This window comes from Loxodonta africana, chromosome 9 (genome assembly GCF_030014295.1).
Source record: "Loxodonta africana isolate mLoxAfr1 chromosome 9, mLoxAfr1.hap2, whole genome shotgun sequence".
Taxonomy (NCBI): domain Eukaryota; kingdom Metazoa; phylum Chordata; class Mammalia; order Proboscidea; family Elephantidae; genus Loxodonta; species Loxodonta africana.
The window spans coordinates 65,492,982-65,518,592 of record NC_087350.1 but is presented as its reverse complement, the minus strand read 5'-3'; the positions used below and the strand labels follow the sequence as shown (position 1 = coordinate 65,518,592).

The window sequence follows — 25,611 nt, the reverse complement described above, 5'->3', positions numbered from 1 at the left end:
TTAAGTCACTGAAAAAGGAGCCCTAGTGGCCCAGTGGTTAAGTGCTGGGCAGATAACTGAAAGGTTGGAGGTTCAAGCCCACCAGCCTTGGAACCCCTTTGAGGCAAGTACTACTTTGTCCTACAGGGTGGCTATGAGTTGGAATGGACTTGACAGCAGTGGGCTTTGTTTGGTTTTGGTTAGTCACTGAGCACATTCTGGAGTTTTTAAGAAAACAATTTTGTTACTTTTTTTAATCATAAAAATAAAAAAATGATTACTGTTTAAAGAATATAAACAATTCAAACAAATTTACACACACGTTAAAAAAAAAAAAAAAAGCCCAAAACTGATGCAGTTGTATACACCATAAAATCCCATTACCTTGTTAATCTTTTGTGATTATCCTTCCAATTTTATTTATATGTGTGTGAAAATGGGACCACGTTTGGTAACCCTGGCGGTGTAGTCGTTAAGAGTTTGGCTGCTAACCAAAAGGTTGGCAGTTCGAATCCACCAGGTGCTCCTTGGAAACCCTGTGGGGCAGTTGTACTCTGTTCTGTGGGGTCCTTATGAGTCAGAATTGACTCGGCAGTAGTGAGTTTGGTTTTGAATTCAATTTTTGTTATCTAACCTGCTTTTAAAATTTATCTATTAAATGCTTCCTGAGGAGCTTTTTTGTACAAGGCACTGTTCTAGGTGCTGGAAATAAGAGTGAAGACCAAGACACACAAGGCCCCTGCTGATATGGAGCTTCTATGTAAAATGCCACAACCATTTTTTTCATGTCAATATATATGTGATCTCTGCATCATTTTTAATAGTTGCATGGTATTGTAATTGATGAGGTACTAGCATTTATTCATTTTTGTCATTATTGATGGGCATTTAGGTTGTTTCCAATTTATCAAGATTAAACACAACACTGTAATGAATTCTTATGCATACATCTTTAAGAAATGATCTTAGTTTGCATCTCTAAAAAAAAAAAAACCAAACCCATTGCCTTCAGGTTAATTCTGACTCAGAGAGACCCTATCTACAGGATGGAGTAGAACCACCCGTAGGATTTCCAAGGCTGTGATCTTTATGGAAGCAGACTGCCACATCTTTCTCCAGAGGAGCAGCTGGTGGGTTTGAACTGTCACCCTCTTTGTTACCACCTGAGTGCTTAAGCACTGGCGACCAGCACTCCTTGTTGAGCCAGAAGTGGTGCACATTTTTAAACTATAGAAAAGTTATATCTATTCATAGTTCTTGGTAACATTGTATAATGGTTCCATTTACCCTTATTCCAAATATTAGGCTTTTTCCTGTTTTCCGTTTTTTATTTTCATTCCTTTAATTACTAGTTCCATTGAACACTTTTCATATGTTTATATGGTATTTACGTTTCCTTGTAAATTGCACACACATAATCTTTGCCTATGCTGCGATCTATTGCACATTCACCTTTTTGATTTTCAGGTTCTCTTTATATGAAGGTTGCTTGTCTGTTATCTGTCATGTATTGCATTTTTTCACCCAGTCTGTGTTCTGTCTTTAAACTTTGCATGTATATTTAATATGGAGAAAAGTGTGTGGATGTGTTTTAGTTAAGACTTTTTAAAAAATGTTTTCTGACACTGGTGTAATTTTTTTAATCTTCCTCATTCCCCCAAAGTATTACGTATGTAAGTTAACCTATGCTTTCTTTTAGTACTTTCAAGTTTTTTTCTCATTTCTTTTTACATTTTATTCTTTACTGTACTGAGATCTAGAACCCTAATTTTATCGTTACTTAAGTATTTAGCTACTTTTCCCCAAATCATTTATTGAGTGGTAGTTTGATTATTCCAGTAGTGAAATATTTTCTTTAGGAGAGACTAAATTCTTTGTACCTGGGTATGCTTCAAGGCACCCAGTGCTGTTTCACAAATGGATTGGTTACTGTACCAGTATCCACTGGCTTAATTAATGATGTTTTATTATCTTATTATTGATGAGGTAAGCCCTTCTTTATTCTTTTGCAAAAATTTTTGGCTCTTTACACATTTTTACTTAGAGATGAAGTCCAGAACCGATTTTTTCTTCAAACTCTTAAGTAATCCTGTTTTTTTTTTAATTATGTTAAATTTACAGATCAATTTGGAGCAAATTGACTTCTTTCCATATAAGATCATGATATATCTCACCCTGCTATATATAATGATAAAGTTATGCTTCTTTAATTAAAATTGACACTATTGATTTACCCTAATATTCCACATAACCATCTTGAAATGTTTACACTCTTAAACTTGAAACAACTCCAGAATTGTTGTAAGTTATTTTGTGCTTAATAATAAACAGCAAAGTTCAAAATAAAAAGAAACGCTGGTTGTTGAGGATAGTGCACACATTTAGCCTAGTTGAGATACCATCCAGAGGTTTTTTTTTTTTTTAATTAATTTCCTTATGCCCCACAAAGTTATCTTTTTAATTGACACTTATTGGCTCCTGAAATGCTATATGAAAATAGAATAAAGAAAATCAATTAGTTTAAGACAGATTAGAATATAACATGCCAACTAAAAGAATGCTGTGAATACTTTTTGAAATGGTTAACTGAACATAAAGCAAATAATCAACAGCTTAATTTATGTAGCAATTAAAGTTTACGTTTTGTTAAGTACCTTTTTTCTGGTCCCACCTTCAAAAATTATTTATGTGTTTGATTTGATTTCTTTCTCATTAAGGTAAAGATACTTCCCATTTAAGAGTTGTTTTCAAGCAGAGAGTTATTGTATTTAGAAAAATTGCAAATTTGACATCTCAACAAGGAAGGTTAAAGAAATTTGGCAACAATATTTTGGCTAAAATACTATCCTACATATTCTGCAGTTTTTTGAAAAATACATTTTTTGAACATATGTTTTATGTCCCCTCAAATTCTCTTTGGAATAAGTCAAAGTATAAGTAAATTAAGAGAAACAAATATCAGTACTCTCCCAGAAACATAAGCTTGCAACTGGTAGAAATGGAGCCTATTTTCAAAAACTTTTGTGGCTCCATATCTGGGTATCAGATTGAGGAGCATAATCTGTGGGCTACTACTTGTTAAATATTACAATATTTGTATTACTTAAACATTAAAAAAATTTAAAAAACCAGTTGGTTACTTTCAAAAATGAAATATGTCTGTAAAGTATGTAATGATATCTAGTTAATTTAGATTTGCTGTTCTATTGTATTTTCTTAAAATGAGATAAAGTAAAAGCGAAGTGGTGGCCTGTATTAAATATGGAACGGAATTTGATTAATACAGTGAACCATGCTTGAAATTATTTGTTCTCAATTCACAAACTTCTTACATTCTTATAAGCTCGTATCTTAAAATTTTTGATGATTTAGGAACTAGGAAACTAATATTTTAAAGCTTTTAAAGTATCTCTACTTTTACCTACCTACTGCTTTGCACCTTTCCAATTTTGATATTGAACTGGTGCTTAACCCATTCCGAACTCGTGCTTAGTAATGGTATACCGTATTTTAGATGGCAGATGTTTGTAGTATGTTTGTCTATCATGTTAAAGGTATATTCGGAGTAGAGCACTTGAAATACAAAGGTCTTATTCCCAAGATTTTTAAGATCCTAAAAATAACTAATGATTATAGCCTCAGCAGGCAGTTGGTTGAATGACCTTTATGGTTCTTTCCTTTTGTGAGAGCTAGCCTGGTTCCATAGCTTGGGGGCTGAGGTGAAATTGTATAAAAGTCTGGATCCAGTTATTTTCTTCCCTTTTGGCCCTTAGAAGCCATATTGCTGGCTGATAGGGATATCTAAGCAAGACACCTTGCCTTTTTTTCTTCTCCTCCATTCTTTTCTCCTCTCTTCTTCCTCCCCTCTTCCCCTAAGGCTTTCCTTTTTCACTTCCTGTCCATAATGAACTAATGTTTAGTATTGGTATTAGGCCTTATCTTTTCTATTAATTGACTGGAGATGTCACACTAGTGTGGAAATATTTCTTGTATCTGTAAATAAATACTGAAGAAAAAAAGTTTTTTTTTTTTTTTTTACCTTCTAGTCAAGCAGAGGTCCTTTTCCTGGAATTTTGTTCGAGTTAATTTGGCTGTCTTAAGAATTGTAAGAAGTTTGTCAAGCAGCAAAGTTAAGATATTTCTAACTTTTCTAGAATAGCAAATTTTATACCTGATGTATAGTTTTTGAATGGAATTTTTAAGACTTATTGTATCAGAGTAACTATGATAAAGTACCTGTAAGAAACTAGCTGTGTTTTTAATGTAAATGTTAGCACTTTGAATGTTATTTTTATCTAGTAAGATTTTTGTACTTAATTCATGAAAATGTTGGCATTTTGAGCCTTAGTGCTTTTGAGTTAGTAAATTAAGAGTCTTAGTGTAAATTGGAAGCTTTTTATCTGGATTGGGTATAGAGGATGCAGTTGATCTTTGATCAGATGTTCCTCAGTCAAGGTCATTGCTGCAGGACCACCTTTTGATGAATGAATGAATGAATGGAGCAATTCAACAATTGAGCCCCTTTAACCTGAGCCTGGGAAGATATAAATTGGACCGTAGCATGATAACTTTAAAAAATGAAATGAAAATGGTAATTTGGTTATAATATTTCAACGATGGTTCTGTTGATTTTTTTTTTTTCCCCTCTTTTCCTAAGCCATTTTTTTCCCCTTTTCCTACATTATTAGTTCAGTACACCGTCTTCATTTCCATAGATTACTAAAACTGTCTTTACTTACCTGGAGCCTTGCTCCTCTTTATTTTTCTGATTGTAGCCTTCTGCTTCTGGAGCACAAATTTTACATCATGAGCTTAAAATCTTATCATGGCTCCCCATTGCCCTGACATGCCGTGCTCTTCAGGAGCTGTACTATTCTTCAGCTACACTTGGATTTTCTTCAGCCACGATGGATTACTGGCATTCCCCCGAATGTGCCATGGACTTTCTTTAGAATTCTCTTTCCTTCCATCCCTTTGTTTACTTCCTTCCTCCCTCTCCCTGTTCCTTCCTCCCTTGCTGCTGCTTCTTCCTTTTTTTTTTTCCAAACTTCTCATTCAAGTCTTTTAACGTTTTTGTTCCTTACTGCGTTAAGTGCCCCCTCTTCTGTCTTTCTATAGGACCTTGGATTTAGCCATCTAAATTGCAGATGTGTATTTAGTTGTCTTTTTTTCCTAATTAGATTGTAAGCTTTTGAGGTTAGGGCTGGTGTCTTATTTTTTATTTATTGTATTTTCATTGTGTACTATGCATACAATTATTATTTGTTAATAAATCATCTTTGATTTTTTTTCCGGAAGTGATAGTGGATTTTTGCTCACTAGGTCACATTTGGCCCTTGTGATTTGAGGTAGATCTTCAGAACTTGGTGTGCTTTAGTGGCCATGAACTTTAATGAAATTAATTGTACCAAATGGAATCTTTATCTCACTGTTTCTAATCAGCTACAGGTTAAAGTAGAAACAGGGCTATATGAACAAGTTTACCTATAAACTCTTTGTTAGATCTGAACCCCCCCCCCCCCCCGCCCAAGGAAAACCTGTTCTGCAATAAATATCTTCACACTTAGATTTGGCCCTCAGGGAATGTAGAGCCCAGGGCTATCCCGAGTTGGTTGGCAAATGCAAATCACAACGAGTACCCCCACTTTCCATCCATCTACAGCATTTTATTTTATACACATAATAGTTTAATTTAAACATCGTGTAGTTTTAAAAGAGTAGCTTTAGGGAAGAGTATAGGGACAGTCCTGTTAGTTTTCTCCTGAGGGGAAAAGGGTAGATTTTGAGTTTATAGCATGTTTGAGGGGCCTCTGTATTTTTTAGCACTATCTGGTGGCACTGGAAACCCTGGTGGTGTAGTGGTTAAGTGCTACAACTGCTAACCCAAGGGTCGGCAGTTCAAATCCTACAGGCGCTCCTTGGAAACTCTACGGGGCAGTTCTGCTCTGCCCTATAAGGTCGCTATGAGTTGGAATCAACTCAATGGCACTGGGTTTGGTTTTTTTTTTTTTGGTTTATCTGGTGGGACTGTGTCTTCTGCCTGAGTGCCTTTCTTACTTAGTTGTTACCAGCAAAATACCATGTTCTACCCATTTCTTATAAACTAGGGCTAACTCTTACTGTCACAAAAGGGTTAGTGAGTTAGGTTTTTTTTTTTTTTTAATTGATAAAGATTTCCTATTTGTTTTCTGGAGCCTTGGTTGCACAGCGATTAAGAGCTTGGCTGCTAAACCAAAAAGTTGGCAGTTTGAATCCACCAGCCACTCCTTGGAAACTCAGTGGGGCAGTCCTGCGTTGTCCTGTAGGGTCACTATGAGTCAGAATCGACTCAACAACAACAGGTTTTTTTTTTTTATTATTATTCATTTTCAATGCTGGTGGAATCTTTTATATTCTGTAGTATATAAATCCATTGTCTGTTAGGTGGAAATAGTTTGTATTTTCCTGTAAAGCCAACTCACTGTTTTGCTCTCTGGGGAATCCTGTGTCCACAGAGTTAAGGTTGTACCAGAGGTAGCTTGGTGTTGCTGAGGAAGCCCATTTTGATGAGTACCATTTTTGAAATGATATGTGCTATGTGGAGATAACATTAGTCATCATACATGCTGATCACAAATACACCAACAGCCTTCCAGATAACAGTTGTAAGTAACAACAGAAGCCTTTAATCATTGAAAATTGCTGGCACAGACTGTAGAGAACCTGCTGACATCATCAACTGAATTTTCCATGAAATATTAACAAGCTTGGTGAACATGGTCTTTCAGAATAAGGCAGAAGAGATAAATTCCTAGAGTCAGATAAGCTGGTTCAACTGAATCACACAACAGAACTATAAAAGCAGCACTATCTGGGGCTATTAAGCAAGGTGAACTTTGCCCTCAAGAAATCTATACTCTCCCTTAAAAGCTGTGAGTGACATTCAGGTGTCTCACTCAGGGGCGAATTATCCAATAAGCAAGGTAAGCACAGGCTTACTTGTGCTTGCTTACTAATCTGTAGTGAACAATTTCACATGGGTTTCGCCACATCAAATATGTACTTACCCTGCTTACCAGGTCATCCACTCCTGTCGTGGATTGTAAATTTGAAAAGAGGCTTTGATTCTGTAGGCAGGTGCTCTGGGATTGGGAGGGAGACAGATGGCAGCCATACTTAGAAGCAGAATTTTTGGTGTGGTGAAAAAATGTGAAATTGTTCACCACAGATGATCTGGTAACCACTGTGCTTACCTTGTCTGTTGGATAATCCACCCCTGTACACGTCTGTGGGGTGAAGAGCTGTATTAAGATTGCTACCTGCAAGCAGAAGGGAAAGGAGTGCTGCTGGCCTCCCTTGCTTAGTGTTTGGACTCTTCCCAAGGGAAGAATCCCTTCATACCAGGCTTCCCTCCTGTTAAAAACTAAATTAGAATACCAAACTGTAAAATAACCATCTAAAAAATGGTTATGAACCATTAAATAAAAAGCTGTTTGAGAGAAAGGACTGAAAGGATAAAACCATATGCTAAAATGATGAAAAAGAATGTAACAGTTTGAGAGACTGAGATGTTTGGAAATAAACGCCATCTAAGATAAAATCATACAATGCCCTCAGCTCAGAAGTTGAAAACCGTTGTACAGAGTCAATTAGGATTTGTCAGCCTAAAGTAGGTATAACATTCCGCAGAACCCCTGAATATTTCTTACCCAAGCTTGGTGCTCTTTCAAGTGTTTCTTCCAGCTCACAGTAGAAAGCAGGACCCCTGGAAGCCTCTCTCTTTTGCCTGTGATTCATCCCTCGCAAACTTGTGAACTATAGGCAGGCCTTGGGTTTACTCTGAGACGGCACCCAAGGTGGTACCTGTGCAGCAGCAGGCTGTGATCACTTCATCCCCATGTCTAGCAGTGAGAATGCCTTAATTGCATGAATGTGATTTTTTTTTATAGAGAGTGACTCTAGCTCCTGATTTAAAATTTAATTTTAGAAGTAATTCCTTGGGAAAATGATCTATGTATTGAAAATTTACAGTGCTTTCTGTTTCCCAAAAATTGTTCACTTAAGTTTAGGATCGTTTTATCCTTTAAAAAGGAAGCAAATCAAAACAATTGACTAGCCATGTAGGAATTCCATTACTTTTATACCCAATGCATTTCTGAAAATGTGGTAAAATCAAATTTCTGAATATTAAATGGATTTATGTATTAGGGGAGGAGAGTCTGTTTCAAGAGAACTAAAAATAATTGTTAAAACCCCAAATTATGGCTCCTGCAGCTCCTGATGCCTGGGATATGCTGCCGCTGATTAAGAGCTTTCCAGATGTTAGGGATTTGGGTAAGGGGATCTCTCTGGCCTGGAGTGGGGTAATGTCTTAGTCATCTAATGCTGCTATAATACCACAAGTAGATGGCTTTAACAAAGAGAAATTTATTTCTTCACAGTTAGGCAGTCTAAAAGTCCATATTCAGGGTGTCAGCTCCAGGGGGAGGCTTTCTCTCTCTTTTGGCTCTGGAGGAAGGTCCTTTTCATCCCCTGGACTAGGAGGTTCTCTGTGCAGGGACCCTGGGTCCAAAGGACACGCTCTGCTCCTGGCACTTCTTTCTTAGTGGTATGAGGTCCCCAACTCTTTGCTTGCTTCCCTTTCCTTTTTATCTCTTGAGAGATAAAAGGTGGTGCAGACTACACCCCAGGGGAGCTCCCTTTACATTGAATCTGGGATGTGATCTGAGTAAGGGTATTAAAATCCCACCCTAATCCTCTTTAACATAAAATTACAATCACAAAATGGAGGACAACCACACAATACTGGGAATCATGGCCTAACCTAGTCAGACTCATATTCTGGGTAGACACAGTTCAACCCATGACAAGTGGGAAGGCTGACTTGTAGCCTTTGTTCTGGGTATTGTGCCAGGTATAGAGATATTAAAAAAACAAAGCAAAACATTGTCGTTGAGTCGATTGCAACTCATAGTGACCCTACAGGAAGAACTGCGCTATAGGGTTTCCAAGGAGCAGCTGGTGGATTCGAACTGCTGACCTTTTGGTTAGCAGCCAAATGCTTAACCACTGCACCAGCAGGGCTCCATATAGAGATATAAGGGACATCAAAACAGAGTCTCTTCTAGAATCCTTCATAGTAGAAGGCGTATTGCGTGGAATTACATAGTAACCACGAGTTACTTTGTACATTGTATCTGCTGCAATATGAAAATGGTCTTGCTCCTGCCTCTCAGCTCTGTGAGCAGCACCCTTAGTCCTTACCAGAGGTCAGGTGAAGGGAATTCTCCTGGCTTTGTGACCCAGAGTCAGGCTCTGAAGATAGTGGAATAACAAGAAGCCAGGAGTATGCAGCTGGAACTGAGAACCCATCTAAAGTTTAAAAAGGAGAACATGGGTAAAAGACCATAGTACAGGCCAGTTTTAATGGAAAGATTGGGTGATATTTAATATTCCTCATGCTTTGTGTTGTTTTTACACTTTTGGACGAAGTCTGCAGAGCTTTAAATTGTTTCCAAAGATTGGATGTAATTTTAACATTGGGTATAATTTTTAACCTAAGTATTGGATGTAATTTAAACTTTGTATTAGATGTGTTTCATGCTCTTTTGAGCTATTCTGTTTTAATTATGTTCTGGGGCTTTTGATGATTTTGCTTCACCTTTTTTAATCATTCTTATTACACAAGAACTGGCTTTATGTTAAAAAAAAAAACTGCCTAATATTTAAATATATGTGAAAGAAAATAAATGTGTGTGTATACATATACACATACATTTGAGTTTCCAGTCCTTGCATTTTTGTGTGTAAGTCTCGTCAGTGTTCAGCATCTCAAAATAACTATGGTAAACTCAGAGACGTTACATTTGGTTGAAAATATTCCTAAAATTAGACTTTTTTTGTTTTGTTTTTAATTAAGCCAAAACTGATAATAATAGTTATCATTGAATGTTTACTTTGTGGCCTAATCTCATCTATTTCTCATTACCCTATGAAGTGGATCTATTGCTTCTCCCACAGCACTCTCTACTTCTGCTGGGTTCAATAGTTTATTGCAGTGGACACACAGAACTCACAGACAATACTCACAATTATGGAGTTTATTAGGATACCTCAGAGTCAGGAACAACTCAGGACTGTTCTTTGGTCAGGATAGCTCCTCAGCTGTGCTGGAGAATAGGCCTCTCCCTCAGCCCCTGGGCCCCTTCGGGCTGGCCTCTGCCCTGCTTGGGCAAGTGTTACAAAGCTCTTTAACTCTACCAACAATTGTCTGGAGGCATCCCACCCTGCCAGAAAGCCTCCTGCCTGAAGGTTATCAGCGTACTCCCTGGGTTGGCATACCCACTGTAACTGCCTTTCTCCGTCTCCTGGTTCTGCTGCCACAGTTTTCTCTGCTGCTGTTTGCCATCTCACACCATCTCCGGTGTTACAGCTCTCTCTTTGTTTCCTGGGTCTAAGAAGTTCTCAGAGCAGGGACCTCAGGTCCAAAGGACATACTCCACTTCCATCTCTCCTTTGGGATGGCTCATTTTAAGCTTAGCAGGATGGCAAAACAGAGCAATCCACTTGTTAGGGTTCTATACATCTTATTTGCATGGTCTCACCCCCTCCACCCCACAAGGGTGCCATGCATCTAATTTGCATTATTAGCAAGTTATTCAGTCCCCTTGGTGAGCCATAAGCACCTCATTTGCACAAGCCTGCCCAGTCATTTGATGGGAGTTACAAGACCATGACAACAAAGGCCACATAAAAAGTGACCCATTGCACTGCATCAGCATTTTTTTTAAAAAGCTTATCGACTCGATGGCACTGGGTGATATAAAGCTTGGTTCTCAACTTTGACATGCTATACTGCAAAATAACCCAGAACTATAGGGGTAGGGTATTTAGAATGGGAATTTCTCCAGTTGTTATGAATCTTACTTTCTGATAATTGGCAACATTTAGATTACTTTGGAGAGAGCCCCCACTTACTATCTTTTTTACAGCTTCTCACATCACTTGTAGTACTTCTTCACAGGCTTCACTTTTTCAATCAATCCCATAACTTCTGATGTTTCTAAGCGTTCCCATCTCAACCTTCTTCTGTTTTCATTGTAATCTGTTCTTCCTAGCCCAGTGGTTCTCAACTTTGACAGCACTTTGGAGTCATTTGTTGTTAGCTGCTCTCAAGTTGGCCCTTGACTCATGGTGACCCCATGCACAATGGGATGAAATGCTGCCCAGTCCTGCACCATCCCATGATTGGTTGCAGATCAGACCACTGTGAGCCATAGGGTTTTCATTGGCTGATTTTTTGGAAGTAGATAGCCATTCCTTTCTTTCCAGTCCATCTTGGTCTGGAAGTTCTGCTGAAACCTATTCAGCATGATAGCAACGCACAAGCTTCCACTGACAGATCGGTGGTGGCTTTAAATGGGGTGCATTCACTGGGAAAAAAAACTAGGTCTTCCTCATGGAAGGCAATAATTCTACTCCTCTTTGGAGTTACTTAGGGGTCTTTAAAAAAATACTGCTGCTTGGGTTCACCCCTAGAGATTCCGATTTAATTGGTCTAGGCACCAGGATTTCTTAAAAACCCCCAGGTGGTTCTGATGTGCAGCCAAGGTTGAGAACTACTGCCCGAGGATATTATCCACAGTTGTGTCCTCCACCTGCCATCTTTTGGCTTCATTTAATTCTCAATCTAGCCTAGAACCCATAATTCATCACTTCATTATCTTGTTCCTTGCCTTTGCTCATATCAGCCTACCTGTTATCCTGAATCTATTCCATAATTTATAGCTTCTCAACTTTCAGAATCCCGCAGAGGGTAATCACACAGCCATGTGGATTAATACTACTACACATTCATGGTTTCAGATCTCAGCCAAGCCTACAGTGGTATCTGGCAGTTCTCTGTTTCCATATTTAGCTCCGTCACCCATTACTGGCGGGAATTCTAACTCTTCACCACTCTACTGAAGCCCTCTCCCTCATTCCTTGGCAGATTATTTTAACTCCTGTTTCACACTGCAGATCCTATCATGTCATTTTTTCCCCCTCTATCTTTAATCTACCCTTTGACTAGCTCTTTCCCTTAGCATATGTACTCAAGTATTCTATTAGCGTATGTACTCAAGTGTTCTTTTAATATTAAACTGAAAAACTTTCTCCATCTAGGTATCACCCTGGTTCTTTTGCCCTTTGACTTACTCTCAGATTTTGGGAGAAAGTAGTGTTTATTCACTATTATCACACTTTCACCTCCTGTTCATTTACTTAACCCATTTTTGTTTATTTTCCCCTGGTGCTCTATCAACTGCCCCATCCCCTGCCCAATGAGCTCTGAGGTAGCCAGATACATACTTAATCTAGCGGACATTGCAGTTCTCCTCTTGACCACTCTGTAGCATTGGATATTGTTTTCTTGAACCCTTTGAAAAAGAAAACAGCCTAGCCAAATAAAGCCTTCTGTGACATTACTCTGTTCTTGGCTTTCTTCCTGTTTCCCTGGTTCCTCACTCTTATGTAGTACTGGTTCTAGAATATTAATTATATTCATTCTTGGTCATCTTTTAATTGCATATTCCACCTGTTAGACTTATGGATTTACCATAAGATGTGTGGATGGTTCCCATATCTTTATCTCTAGGCTAACCTAATCTTTTGAGCTCTAAATCTACGTATCTGTTCATCTACTCTTTGTTTGTTCAGCTGATTTTTTAAAAATTGAGGGCATAGTATGTTTCACTGCTTTTCTGGGCCCTGGAGAGTTTATAGTCTAGTGTTTCTCCCAGTGTAGTTCACTGGTGCCCGGCATCAGAATCATTTGAAGTCCTCATGAAAATGCAGATTCCTAGGCCTCACAGCTGGTCGATTAAATTGGGATCTCTAACTATGGATATTGTGTATATTAAATGTTGGAAACAGCTAGTCTCCTGGATAGAAGACATTGCCACTTTATGTTTTAAGAGTAACTTTAAAGTTGGTATGTTCAAGATAATACTCATCACCCTTTCCCATCTCTCACTGTGTCCATATTTTATGCTGTCTAAGCCCGAATCTGGTAGTCATCCTTGTCCACTCCTCATTCTCTCTCCATTTGCCCCCTAATCCCCTCACTGGCCTTTGGCAAAGGCCCATCAATTCTAAATTCTTGTTTTTTCTTGATTCTACCTTTCTTTCTATCCCTTTGCTGCCTCTTTAGTTTGTACACCTATCTTTTCCTTTGGGATGTTTATAATATTTTTCCTTACCTTCAATCTTTCCTGACTTTATTCTCTTCACTTCTTTAAATACAAAACGCGATTATTGTTGATTCCTTGTAATCTTTCATGGTTATCCATTGCCTATAGAATGAGCTACAGGCCTTTTCTGTGAAGCTAGGAAAGAATTCATAGCAAAGGTAAGTTGTATCAGTAGTGCTTCTGAAGCTTGAATGTGCTTGTGAATCACCTGGGGATCTTATAAAAATGCAGATTCTATTTCAGTAGGACTGGGGTGGGCGCTGAGATTCTGCATTTCTAACTCCCTAAAATTTTTTTTTTAGATGATGCCTATGCTGCTGCTCAGTGGCCCACACTTTGAATAGTAAAGTCTTAAAGGACTACCACCTAGGGAGAGTTAGATGCTTCCTCTCTGTGCTCTCAAAATGTTCTGAATATACTTTCATTATAGTCTGTGTCACTGTATTTATAGACGCTTGTTCACAAGTTGCTGTGTACATGTGAGAGCCACCTCTCTCACTCTAAACACATGGAAGTATTGATTCTATACACACAAACACAGAGAGAGAGAGAGAGAGAGAGAGCGAGAGAGCCTGGAAATAAGAAAGGAAAACCGTTAGGTTCCAGAAATGAAGAGCGAATGCAAAGCAGTGAGTTGGATTTGTCTGCTAGCTCTAATCCTAGTAACAGTTCTAACTGATTTTTCTCCTCATTATTGGTCATATTTTCTTGGTATTTTGCATTCCTGGTAATTTTTGATTGAGTGCCAGACATTGTGAATTTTATTTTGTTGGGTGCTAGATATTTTTGCATTCCTGGACTCTCAACTCTGTCTCCTCGATTCAGGGAAGTCTGCTGGATTTTGCCTGGGTTTCCCTTCCCTGTGCCACGGCCTGGAAACTCTTTCAAAGGTGTGAGCTGGGGTAATTATTTTCCATGTCTCAGGTATCACTATCTTTCTTTACCTGACATCCACTGTCTTGCAAAACATTTTCCCCTGTATTTTGTATGATTGTTGTTGTTGTTTTAGGTAGGAGGGTAAATTCAGACCTTGTTTCTCTTATCTTTTCCAAAAATGGAAGACCAGGGCTATGGTGGAGAGAGGGAAGAGAGGCTAGGGTTTTTAATACTTCCATAAGGACAAAGACAGGGCCACATGCTATTTGTAATAGCCGAAACCTGGAAACAACCCAAATATCTATCAGCAGAGAGTGGATAAATAAATTGTGGTAGGTTGATAAAAGGAATACTGTACTGTAATGAGAAAGAATAAGCAATAAGTAAATGTCACAAGATAGATGAATCTCACCAGGATAATGTTAAGCAAAAGAAGCCAGACACAAAAGAACACATCCTATGGGATTCCGTGTATATAAAATTTTGAAACAGGTACAACTAGTCTATGAGGTTAGAAGTCAGGATAATGGATACCCTTTCCAAAAAACCAAACCCACTGCCGTCAAGTCGATTCTGACTCATAACGACCCTATAGGACAGAGTAGAACTGCCCCATAGAGTTTCCAAGGAGCACCTGGCGGATTTGAACTGCCAGCCTCTTGGTTAGCAGCTGTAGCACTTAACCACTACGCCACCAGGTTTCCGGATACCCTTTAAAAAAAAAGGTTAGAGGCGGGTAATATGTAGAAAGGAGCATGTTGGGCTTCTGAGGTTCAGGTAATACTGTGTCTTGATCTGGATACTGGTTGTATGGGTGTGTCATTTTGAAAAAATTCATATATGTGTTATTCATCAATAAAAAGTGCCCCCCCCCCCAAAAAAAAGGGTTAAGGCTATAAACCAAATGCATGACAGGAAGATAGAACTGGGTTTCTGGTACGGAAACTGAAACTGAGAAAATGCCAAACCCAGGATCCTAGCAGAAAGCAAGTCACCTACTTCAGGCTGAGAGTGGAAATGAGTACCATGAAAACTCCTGTGTCGCATGTGAGTATACAAATTCATACAGTCTGCATAATACAGAAGCCCTGACCCTAGGTACTAAAAAACTGGTTTGAAACCAGTGAACTTTGTAGGATCCTGTCAGAGTCACTCATAATGGACTGTTGATCACATTTTGAAAAGTACAGATGAAGACTGGTGAACTACACGCTGGCCATGACCAAAGTGCCTACCAGCATTATTTGTGTGTGACAGGCAAAGTTCGTACATTCTTCTTCTATTTTCTTCTATCCCTCACTCCCTTAAACTCTTTCATTATTTCTGTGTCTTTGTCTCTCGTTCTCTGTGCTGCATTCTGGGTAATTTTTTCACGTATAGAGTTCAGTTCTCCAGTTCTCTTTTAATCTGCATACATGCAATCACCTGTTTTATCTATTGACTTTCTGATGTCAGTGATCACATTTGTCATCTCTAGACATTTGTTTGGTTATCTTCATGTATCCTTGGTCATACATGGTGGGGCCTCTCTTGTTCCGTCTCTTGAGCGTTATTCAGGCAGTGCAGGTAGTGTGCATTCTGAACCTCAGACTCACGTGGTTAGATGTTCTCTGGAAGACTGTTTTCTTTTATTCCACTTCATTTAGCGCTGAATCCATGGTAGGCACCATCCCTGTCATTCTTCTGTGGGCTGGACAATTTTTGACTTCACGCTTCAGGGGTTCCAGATTTATAGAAGGTTCTCAGAGACAGGTTTCCTATCATTCTTGGGCCTCAGTCTTCCTCCATTGCTGGGTCACCAGGGACCAGCGGTTGGCCCTGGGGTAAGCATCGAATCCAGCATTCACTTACTTAGAAGTTTCTCTTTATTTCTGACTTTGGAGAGGGTTTCTTTTATTTTCCCAACAGCTCAGTCATTTGTTTAAAAACATGCTTTTACACAATAAAAATTAAAAATCAGCCATTGAAAACCCTATGGAAAAAGAGCACCTGCTGAACCTGCTTATGTAAAACCAGACACCTCATGGGATTAGGTTCTTTGGTTTAGAGGTCATGGTTTCATGGGACATCCAGGTTGATTAGCCTAATAACGTGTTTAGTGCTTCTGTTCTACCTCCTAGTTCAGTTGCATGGTGCCTGGGGTCTAAAAGCTTGCCAGCAGCCATCCAGTGCACAACAATTTGTCTCTATTAGCCTAGAGCAACAGAGGAAGGAGAGTCAGTGATAGGAGGATATGGAATGTGTGGCTAATTGCCTCCAAGAACAACTGCCTCCTTTGCCATGAGACTGGAAGAACTGGATGGAGCCCGGCTACCATTATTGAACATTTTGATCAAACATTTTATAGAAGAATCCTGATCAAAAGTAGGAAATGCAGAACAGAATTTCAAGTTCTCATGGAATCCAGATTCCTGGAACCATGTAGGCTGGATGAACCCCTGAAACTACTGCCCTGAGATTAAAAAGAGACACAGAGAGAATGAAACCAAGGCCATGAAACACTATGTACAAACTATCAAATGGGAATCTAATTTGCTCTGTAAACTTTCACCTAATGCACAATTAAAAAAAAAAAGAGGAAAAGAAAAAATATGCTTTTAGTGCACACGGGTATTAAAAAGGAGTATTGTGTGTGTGTACAGTATATATGCTTGTATGTATATGTTTTTAAATATCTCTGGAAGAATAAGCAAGAAACCAGTAATGCTAGGGAGGCAGTGATGGGAACTAAGCAGGTGGGCAACAGGGATTGCAGGGAGACTTCTTTTATGTGAACTTTATTTTCAGTGATTTTTGAGCCATGTGAATTTTTACTGGTTCAATAAATTAAGGAATTAATTGATAATCAATCTAGATGTTCTGTATTGGGTGGGTTTCTTCATTTAGTCTGCAAATTTGTGAGAAATGGAATAGTAATCATTTTTGTGGTTATATGATTTTTAGATCATGGTTTTGCCTCTTTTAGCCCTCTAAATGAACTCTGCAGATCAGTATTTTTCAAATTATATGTGGTAAAGGATCAATTCTCTAAAATTCTCCGGTCTATCTGAACTGATACTTTGGTAAACTACAATAAAAATTTCTGATCACATGATTAGATGTCATGGTAATGCCGAGTTGTTGTAACTGCCAGTAAAAAGCAACACATAAACAATACCACACTCTTGAGTAGCACTGCTATAAATGGTTCTTCTCCTTTAGTTTCTGGCATTTGGTGTTACTGGATCAGAAATTGATACCACCCTGTTCTTGAAATTTCTTGTTGGTATTTTTCTGTCTATAAAGATGTATGGCCTTATCTGAAACATTAGGCATTTGCTGTAGCACACCCCTGCCTTAATTAGCTGGGAGTGAGCCTGTGGCCAGCTGCTGTGGGTGCTGGTACTGATATACTTCCAGAAGTCTTCATAGATTAATATTCTCTTTCATCAAATGTAAGATGCATTGATGTTGATGTTTTCTTGAACTTCCAGAAGGTCTCACTGGTTTTTTTTTTTTTTTGCGCTATTGAGTCAGGACTGTTGTCTGGCTGCCAGCAATTGTAAGATCCCATTGGTTTGAGATGTTAAAATTTAGGAGCATGTGTGTCTTAGGACCTCTTATGGATGGCCTCATGATTGTTCTAGCCTTTAATTACTGTTGAGTGCCTGGAGATTTGCTTATGAGAAGTTGGAAGGAAGCCTTCAGAGGCTTTAGAAATGGTCACTACTCTGCTAAATGGCATCTCTTCCCTTTGTTGTGATGGCCTTGTATTAACTGGGGCACATTCTTTCTTCTCTAATTGGCATTTCTTCCTTTGGGATGGGCCTTACAGTGAGAACCTTGGTCAGCTTATCTGTGAACTGGTGACACTGGTATATTTTTCAGGTGTCAGTAATAGATAATTTTCTTGTCATTAAGGTTTTTTTTTTTCTTAACCTTCATCTTCCTCTGTTCTACCCCTGCCATTCTGTGATTGTGATTTTTGGGAATTCTGGTAGTTAATTCCATTTTCTTGATTTCTATGCAGGCTGATTGGTACTTCTCTCATGTCCTATCTGGACTGTTTGTTAAAGAAATCCTCAGAATTTTATGGTTACTTTTCTGTGTATTTTCTGGTGCAGACACGGGTATTTTCCCCCACTGTATAGTCCTTTGCTACTTCAGTGGCAATTTGAGAAGAACAATTAATGTGTGGGCTAACACTGTCATTCATTTCTTTACCGTATATTTATTGAATGTTTCCTGTATGCCCAGCATTGTTCTAAGTGCTCAGAGCACAGCAATAAACAACAGTCTAAGTTCTGGCCTTTATTGGAGCATTTGTTCTGCTTAGTTGTAGTTTTCCTAAACTAGAAACTTAACCTGGTTCTACTTCCGTTCATTTTCAGAGCTCCCTTTAGAAAGGTGTCAACTTGAAAAAAAAAACTTAACTCAGAATCTAGTAATTTATTGACAGGTGGTTTGTGCGTGCTTTATTTAGATTTGACACTAATATATGCCGCAGAATTAATTTTGTTGTGTTATTTGCCTTTTAGCCGATTACACCTCAACAAGAAGGCAACGGACAAACAGCCATATAGCAAGCTCCCTGGTGTCTCTCTTCTGAAACCGCTGAAAGGGGTAGATCCTAACCTAATCAACAACTTGGAAACATTCTTTGAGTTGGATTATCCCAAAGTAAGTATGGTGTGTTAATCATGAAGCAAAAAGAAATTTTGGCACTGTGTAAGGTGAAGGTATTAAAAATTCATGCCGATACGTGCCTTATAAAACTTAGGCTTTAGTAGTTGTAGTCATTGGATGAGAATGGGGGTGGAGAAGGAGTATAAATTTGTTTTCTAACCACTTCTGTGTCTGAGGTAGAAATCCCTGAGTAAACTTCGTGGAACTCAGACATTGTTAAAAATGCACTGGTAGTTTGGTACAGAGATCTTGTTTCATCAGAGTCAGATGTGAGCAGTAGAAGAGAGGTGGAGAGAGTGAGAAGGCAGTGTTCAGGGGTCAGGAACGGGAAGCAGGATAGCCAGAAATAGTGTGAATCTCTTTGAGACCCTGGCTTTTGAGCCAAGGGTAGGATATAGGAGTGGCAAGGTAAAACTTCATCATACTTGATTTTGAGTTTCTTTATTTTTCTGACATTTAAATACCTAATTGTATGGTTTATACCACTTATATGCTCTATATATCTATAAACACATTTTACCCTCTCCACTGGAGAACTTCCAGTTTTCTACAGGTAGAAGTATTCACCTGTAGTTTCTTAGAAGGACTTAATACTCCTTGATTTTCGTATTTAGTTTTACTGCAGCTTTTTAAATTGCCTATTTGAGGACCTTGCTTTTAAAAGGCCATTTGGGTGCTAGGGAAGCCCTGGTGCCATAGTGGTTAAGTGCTGCAGCCGCTAACCAAAAGGTTGGCAGTTTGAATCCACCAGGGGCTCCTTGGAAGCTCTATGGGACAGGTTCTACTCTGTCCTTTAAGGTCACTATGAGTCGGAATAGACTCAATAGCAACGGGTTTGGTTTTTTTGGTTTGGGGTGCTGGTAAATTACTTGTGAGAAAAATGTGTCCTTAAATTTCTACCTACTTGTTTTTCATTGCGGCTAATTTTCCCTTTGTGGTCTCTATCTACATGCCTTAGTTTTTACCCTTATCGCCTCAGTTTTTTCCATAGCTAATTTTGCTACTTGGAGACTCTTCCCCATTTATTTTGTTAGGACAGTATAGCCCAAATAGCGAGAAGAAAGAAGATATACATACCACACTTATGGTGACTTGCTTTCATGCTCTTAACTTCTTTTCTTTTAGCCTTTATTTTTCTTGGTAGCACCAATGAAAAGAATAGAGAAGACACGGATGTGATAGCCTTATTGCAGCTCTTACTAAGTATGTAGACATGAGTATCGTTCAGTTATTTCTTTATTATTGTTTTTATATTATCTCTCTGGGGTTTTTACAGTTTAGGTATTTAAAGTTAATTTGAAGGAAAAAATATATATATACAAGCTAGAAATAAATTTTTTAGCTTATCTGTATGTCTGCGTGTATTTAATAATTTTAGAAATTTAAATCATTTTACCTATTCAGTAAATTAAATATATCGTCTTCTAAAAGCAAAAAGACGTAGTTGAATATGCTTGATCTTTCAAACTAAAAATGCAAAATGTGGCCTTTTATAATTCAGAAAGAATGATACAAATAAAATTGTAAATTAAGCTTTGCAATAAGAAAAATGAAAGCATTTTCAAATCCCTCCCTACCACCATATGAGTAAATACAAAGGAGACTTTATTTATATGAATGAAATATTTTCATTGATTATGAATAAATCTTGGGGCATAGCTGAGAATAATATGCATTTATCTTTATGGAACTTAATCTCACATTTCAATTTTTTGACCATTATTCTACTCCTTCTTCTATCCCCACTCAACCACTGTGTAAACTTAGTTATGGAGTATTTATATTGTAGTCTTACGAGATGATAGGCATGGGTTTTAATTGGTTGAGGAAGTTAGTGTGGGTTTTAGTTAGCAGAGTTTTTTAAATAAGCCTAAGAACATATGTATCTATTAATTATGAACATTTTTGTTGAATCGATAATTGATTTCTTCTTCTGAAAAAAAATTTTTTTTTTTTACTACAATTCAGGATTTTCTCAGGAGCTCTACTTTTCATTAGTTCTTTTTTCGTTTGACTTACGTCATTGAAACATTTAAATTGGTTGAGCAGAAAACTACCTGAAAATGAGGAACAGCATATACAGGAGATTGTTTTTATTCTTATTCATAATTTTATTTTATTTTTTTAACTATAAAGTATTGTTAGTTGTGCAAATAGAAAACTTGGAACGCAAGCAAAGTGCAGACTACCTCCAATCTAAAGGAAAATTTTTATCTAATGACATTTTGCTTTTTTTGGGGGTGGGGGGTGATGTGTTTTAGGTGAAAGCTTACACGACAAATTTAGATTCTCATTCAACAACTCATATATAAATTGTTCCATGACGTTGGTTACAATCCCTGCAGTGCATCAATACTCTTAGCATTTCTACCCCAATTGCCCCATCCATTCACTTTCCCTGCCCCTCCTTACCTTCTCATCTTTGCTTTTGGGTAAATGTTGACCATTTGGTCTTATATGGTTGATTGTTTAAGGGAGCACATTCTTGATGCATGTTATTGTTTATTTTATAGGCTAATCTATCATTTGGTTGAAAGGTGACCTCCTGGAGTGACTTCAGTTCCAGGTTGAAAGGGTACCTTAGGGCAGTAGTCTCAGGGGTACCTCTAATCTCTTATCAGTTCAGTAAGTCTGGTCTTTTTTATGAATTTGAATTTTGTTCTACATTTTCTCCCATTCTAGCTAGGACCTTGTATCCCTGGTCAGAATGGTCAGTAGTAGCTGGGTACCATTTAGTTCTTCTGGTCTTAGGCTAGAGGAGACTGTGGTTCACGTGGGCCATTAGTCCTGTGGACTAATTTGTTCTTTGAGTTTTTGGTTTCCTTTGCTCCAGATGGGAAGAGACCAATACAGGTGTGCATCACATAACGTCCATAATATATTCCGTGAAATAGGACATTATGTGATCTGGATGCTGTGCAAACACCACATTACATGTAGGAGAGAGGCGCGCAGAGTGGTTCATGTCGGGCCTGGGACCTGCACTGCCGGGCTGAGAGACTGCACGAGAACCTTAGCCCTGCCACACTGCTGGTCCTGTGTGGTCACCACCCATTCTCCGAGGGCTGCTCCAGCCACCACCTGCCTGCCCGCCAGGACGTGCACTCGCAGTCCAGCTGGCTACCTCCTGACCCCACCGTGCCACCAGCTCCCTTCTCTTCCTTCTTCCCTGCCTGCCTTCCCCATTCCCCTTGTTGCTGTTGGGTGCCATTGAGTCAGTTCTAACTCATAGCGAAACTGTGTACAACAGAACGAAACATTGCCCAGTCCTGCGCCATCCTCACAATTGTTGTTATGCTTGAGCCCTTCGTTGCAGCCATTGTGTCAGTCCTTCTCATTGAGGGTCTTCCTCTTTTTTGCTGACTGTCTACTTTACCAAGCATAATGTCCTTCTCCAGTGAGGTTCCTCCTGATAATATGTCCAAAGTATGTGAGACAAAATATCACCATCCTCGCTTCTAAGGAACATTCTGGCTGTACTTCTTCCAAGACAAGATTTGTTCATTCTTCTGGCAATCCATGGTATATTGAATATTCCTTGCCAACACCATAATTCAAAGGCATCAATTCTTCTTCAGCTTTCCTTATTCATTGTCCAGCTTTCACATGCATGTGAGGCAATTAAAAGCACCTTGGCTTGGTTCAGGCACGGGGTAGTTTTTAAAGTGACATCTTTGCTTTTTAACACTTTAAAGAGGTGTTTTCCGATTGGACAAGCCCATAAAACAAAATGAGACTTGAGGGGCACACCAGCCCTGGGGCGAGGAGTAGAAGGCAGGAGGGGACAGGAAAGCTGGTAATAGGGAACCCAAGGTTGAAAAGGGAAAGTGTTGATAAGTCGTGGAGTTGTTAACCAATGTCATAAAACAGTATGTGTACTGACTGTTTAATGAGAAACTAGTTTGTTCTGTAAACCCTCATCTAAAGTACAATTAAAAAAAAAAAAAAAACCAGTTTGCATCTAGTCAATTCCAACTTGTGTGCAGAGTAAAAGTGTAAAAAATAAATAAATAAAGAGGTCTTTTGCAGCAGATTTGGCCAATGCCCCCTGCCATGGGTTTTAATTCCAGCCCCCCTGTCTCTCCTCTGCCTCTGCCTCCTTCCCCAGCCACCTTTCCTGCTCCTCCTGCCGCCCTCACAGCCCAGACCACTCTGCAGGAAGAGTCACGGCCTCAGGCCCAGGTGTCATGCACAGGGTGCTCTGGCTGGGTGGGACAGCAGCCTTGGCAGGGCATCCCCCTTGACAGCTCCAGCAGTACCTGTGTGGTCCCTCCCTGAGGCGAGCGTGGTGGGACAGGCAGCTGCAGATGGGCAGCCAGGTTCCCCTCCCCCTGTTGCCCCTAGGCCAGGACGGGTGCAGGACCCAAAGAGCTAGTGAGAGTACTAGATCTCCCTACTTAGTAAATTACGTCCCTAAGCCCCGTTCTTGGAGCGGGATAACCTTATGGGACCACGGATGTATATGTGGTCGGATGTTGCCTGAGCCGATGTTGAACAACACATACCTGTAGTTGTATCTTAGATGGCCACTCGCAAGCTTTTAAGACCCCAGATGCTACTCAGCAAACTGGAATGTGGAACATTATCTTTTTATAATGATAGTTGACCTAGTTGTTCTATAAGACTGTGGTCCTAAGCCTTCAAACCCAGTAACTCAGTCCCGCAAGATGTTTGGATATGTTTAGGAAGTGTTCATAACTGTGCCCCCTATTTGCTGTATTGTATATATGAATATATATGCAGCACATACAAACATGTATGTACATATGTCCACGATTATATATGCACACACATGTACTCCCATATGCCTTCCCACACCCATAGAGCATACATATCTACTTATGTAACCACTCATGTATTTTTTGCTTCTTATCACTATTGTTGCAAAATTGTGTGTGTTATTGCACTTATGGTAGTTGTCTTTTATTCTCGTGTACCTCTCGGTGTCTGCATTTAACTTGGTCAAGTTGTGCTGACTTCTCCCATATTGTGTATTGCCTTTCCCATCATCATAATTACCACGTCTACTATCTAGTAAGTGATTCCCCTCCAAAAAAAAACCAAAAATCAAACCCATTGCTGTCGAGTCAGTTCTGACTCAGAGAGACCTATAGAACAGAGTAAAGCTGCCCCATTGGGTTTCCAAGGCGCGGCTGGTGGATTTGAACTGCCAACCTTGGTTAGCAGCCAACTCTTAACTACTGCACCAGCAGGGCTCTTGTGATCCCCCCCACTCTCCCTTATTTGCTTTTTAAAAGACCAAGCAAATGTCAAATGTTCCACCAGAGACTGAAATCACACAAATCTGAATGTGAACAGATGAGTCGTTTGTTTCACCAAGGAGGCCTGTAGTCACCAAATTAAAACTTGTTGCCTCTGAGTCGATTTCAAGCCATAGCAACCCTAGTGGACAAGGTACTGGCCCATAGGGTTTCCAAAGCTGTGATCCTTATGAAAGCAGACTGCCACAGCTTTCTCCTGCAGAACAGCGGGTGAGTTTGAGCTGAAGACTTTTTGGTTTGCAGCTGAGCGCTTAACCACTGTGCCAGCAGAGCTCCTTGGTCAAAAACAGCACATTTAATACTGCTTTTTCTGGAGCATGAGCATTGTTTTGCAGAAATATGAGAATGTTTTCATTCTGGAGATATCTTTTGCCTCTATCATTCGATTTGGAAAATTACGTACCATTTTGAAAAAAAATAGAACATATATCGTCATTTTAAAATTTTTAATTTTGGACACAAGATTTACTACTGGTACTTGTTCTGAATTTCTGCGTTTAAATTTTGGTGAGACTGTTGCTGTATTACCTGCCCTGAAAGTTTCTTTGCTTTTTAAATATAAATCTACCTCTGTGTTGATACTTACTCCTTGGAAAAATTTAAGAATGAAAAAGTAATATGGTTCATTTTCCTTAAAATTGAGTACTCATTCAGTATCACAATGGAAGAAGGCATTTAGGGAGAGAGGAGCAGGAGGATTCAGTAATCCACATCTCAGGTGGCTTGAAGACTTTACTTCAGTAAATTCTGGCCATATGAAGAGCTTTTAAAATTAACAATCAGTTATTTATAGAGGTTATGATCGTTACGTTTTTTTCCAAATGTTCAATTGGTTTAAAATTACAAGGCCAGTGCCATGTTTTGCATTCCTCATTTTCAGGAGTATAACTGTCCTTAAGAGGAATCATTTTCTAACTGAATAGTCCTCTAGCAAAGCACTAAAGGAGCCTGAAAATAGGATCAGTTGAAAGATCAAGCACAAGTGTTGTTAATACATGTGGTAAAACTGCTAAGTCAGGCAGATCAGGAATTTACCAAATAAATTTGAAAAAATTGTATAAATTATCAAATACTTGAGAATAGATCATAGGTATTCAATATTGTTTATCAAAAATTGAATTCAGAGCACTTTTCTTACAAAACATCTCATAGTTGGCATCTATTACTCAAAAGTTTGCTGGGACCAATACATGAACCTAAACGTGTATTAATCACCTACTCTGTGCCAGAGAATGTTCTAGGCATTTGGAGTCTAAGTCTGTTCTTACATTCTTACACAGAACTTTATTCTGTTGTAACCAAAATTTTATCATAAAACTTTTTATGGTAGTTATTTGTAAATAATTTAAGATACCCTTGCTCATTATGTAATATAATTAATATCTATTAAAGCATTTTTCTGTTTTAAGAGGATATTTTACTACAGTATGAAGTTTACCTTCCTAATGTCTGTAGGGCTAAATCAGTGAGGAGATTTTTCTAGTATTATTTAAACAGCTAAATCCAATATTTATACATTAGATTTATTCATAAAGGCAAAAAAGTAATATTCATGATTGTTGCAATTTTAGATATCTAGTTCTTAAATATCAAAGGGC

At 38.7% G+C, this 25,611-nt stretch overlaps 1 protein-coding gene across 1 annotated transcript in view; it reads left to right on the top strand.

Moving 5' to 3' along the window:
* UGCG (UDP-glucose ceramide glucosyltransferase) overlaps positions 1-25,611 on the top strand; it is a 52,554-nt gene that overhangs the window by 1,728 nt on the left and 25,215 nt on the right. Inside the window, exon 2 of the mRNA XM_003407805.4 lies at positions 18,584-18,725. Within this exon, the coding sequence (XP_003407853.1) occupies positions 18,584-18,725 (142 nt within the window). The remainder of the gene's footprint in view (positions 1-18,583; positions 18,726-25,611) is intronic.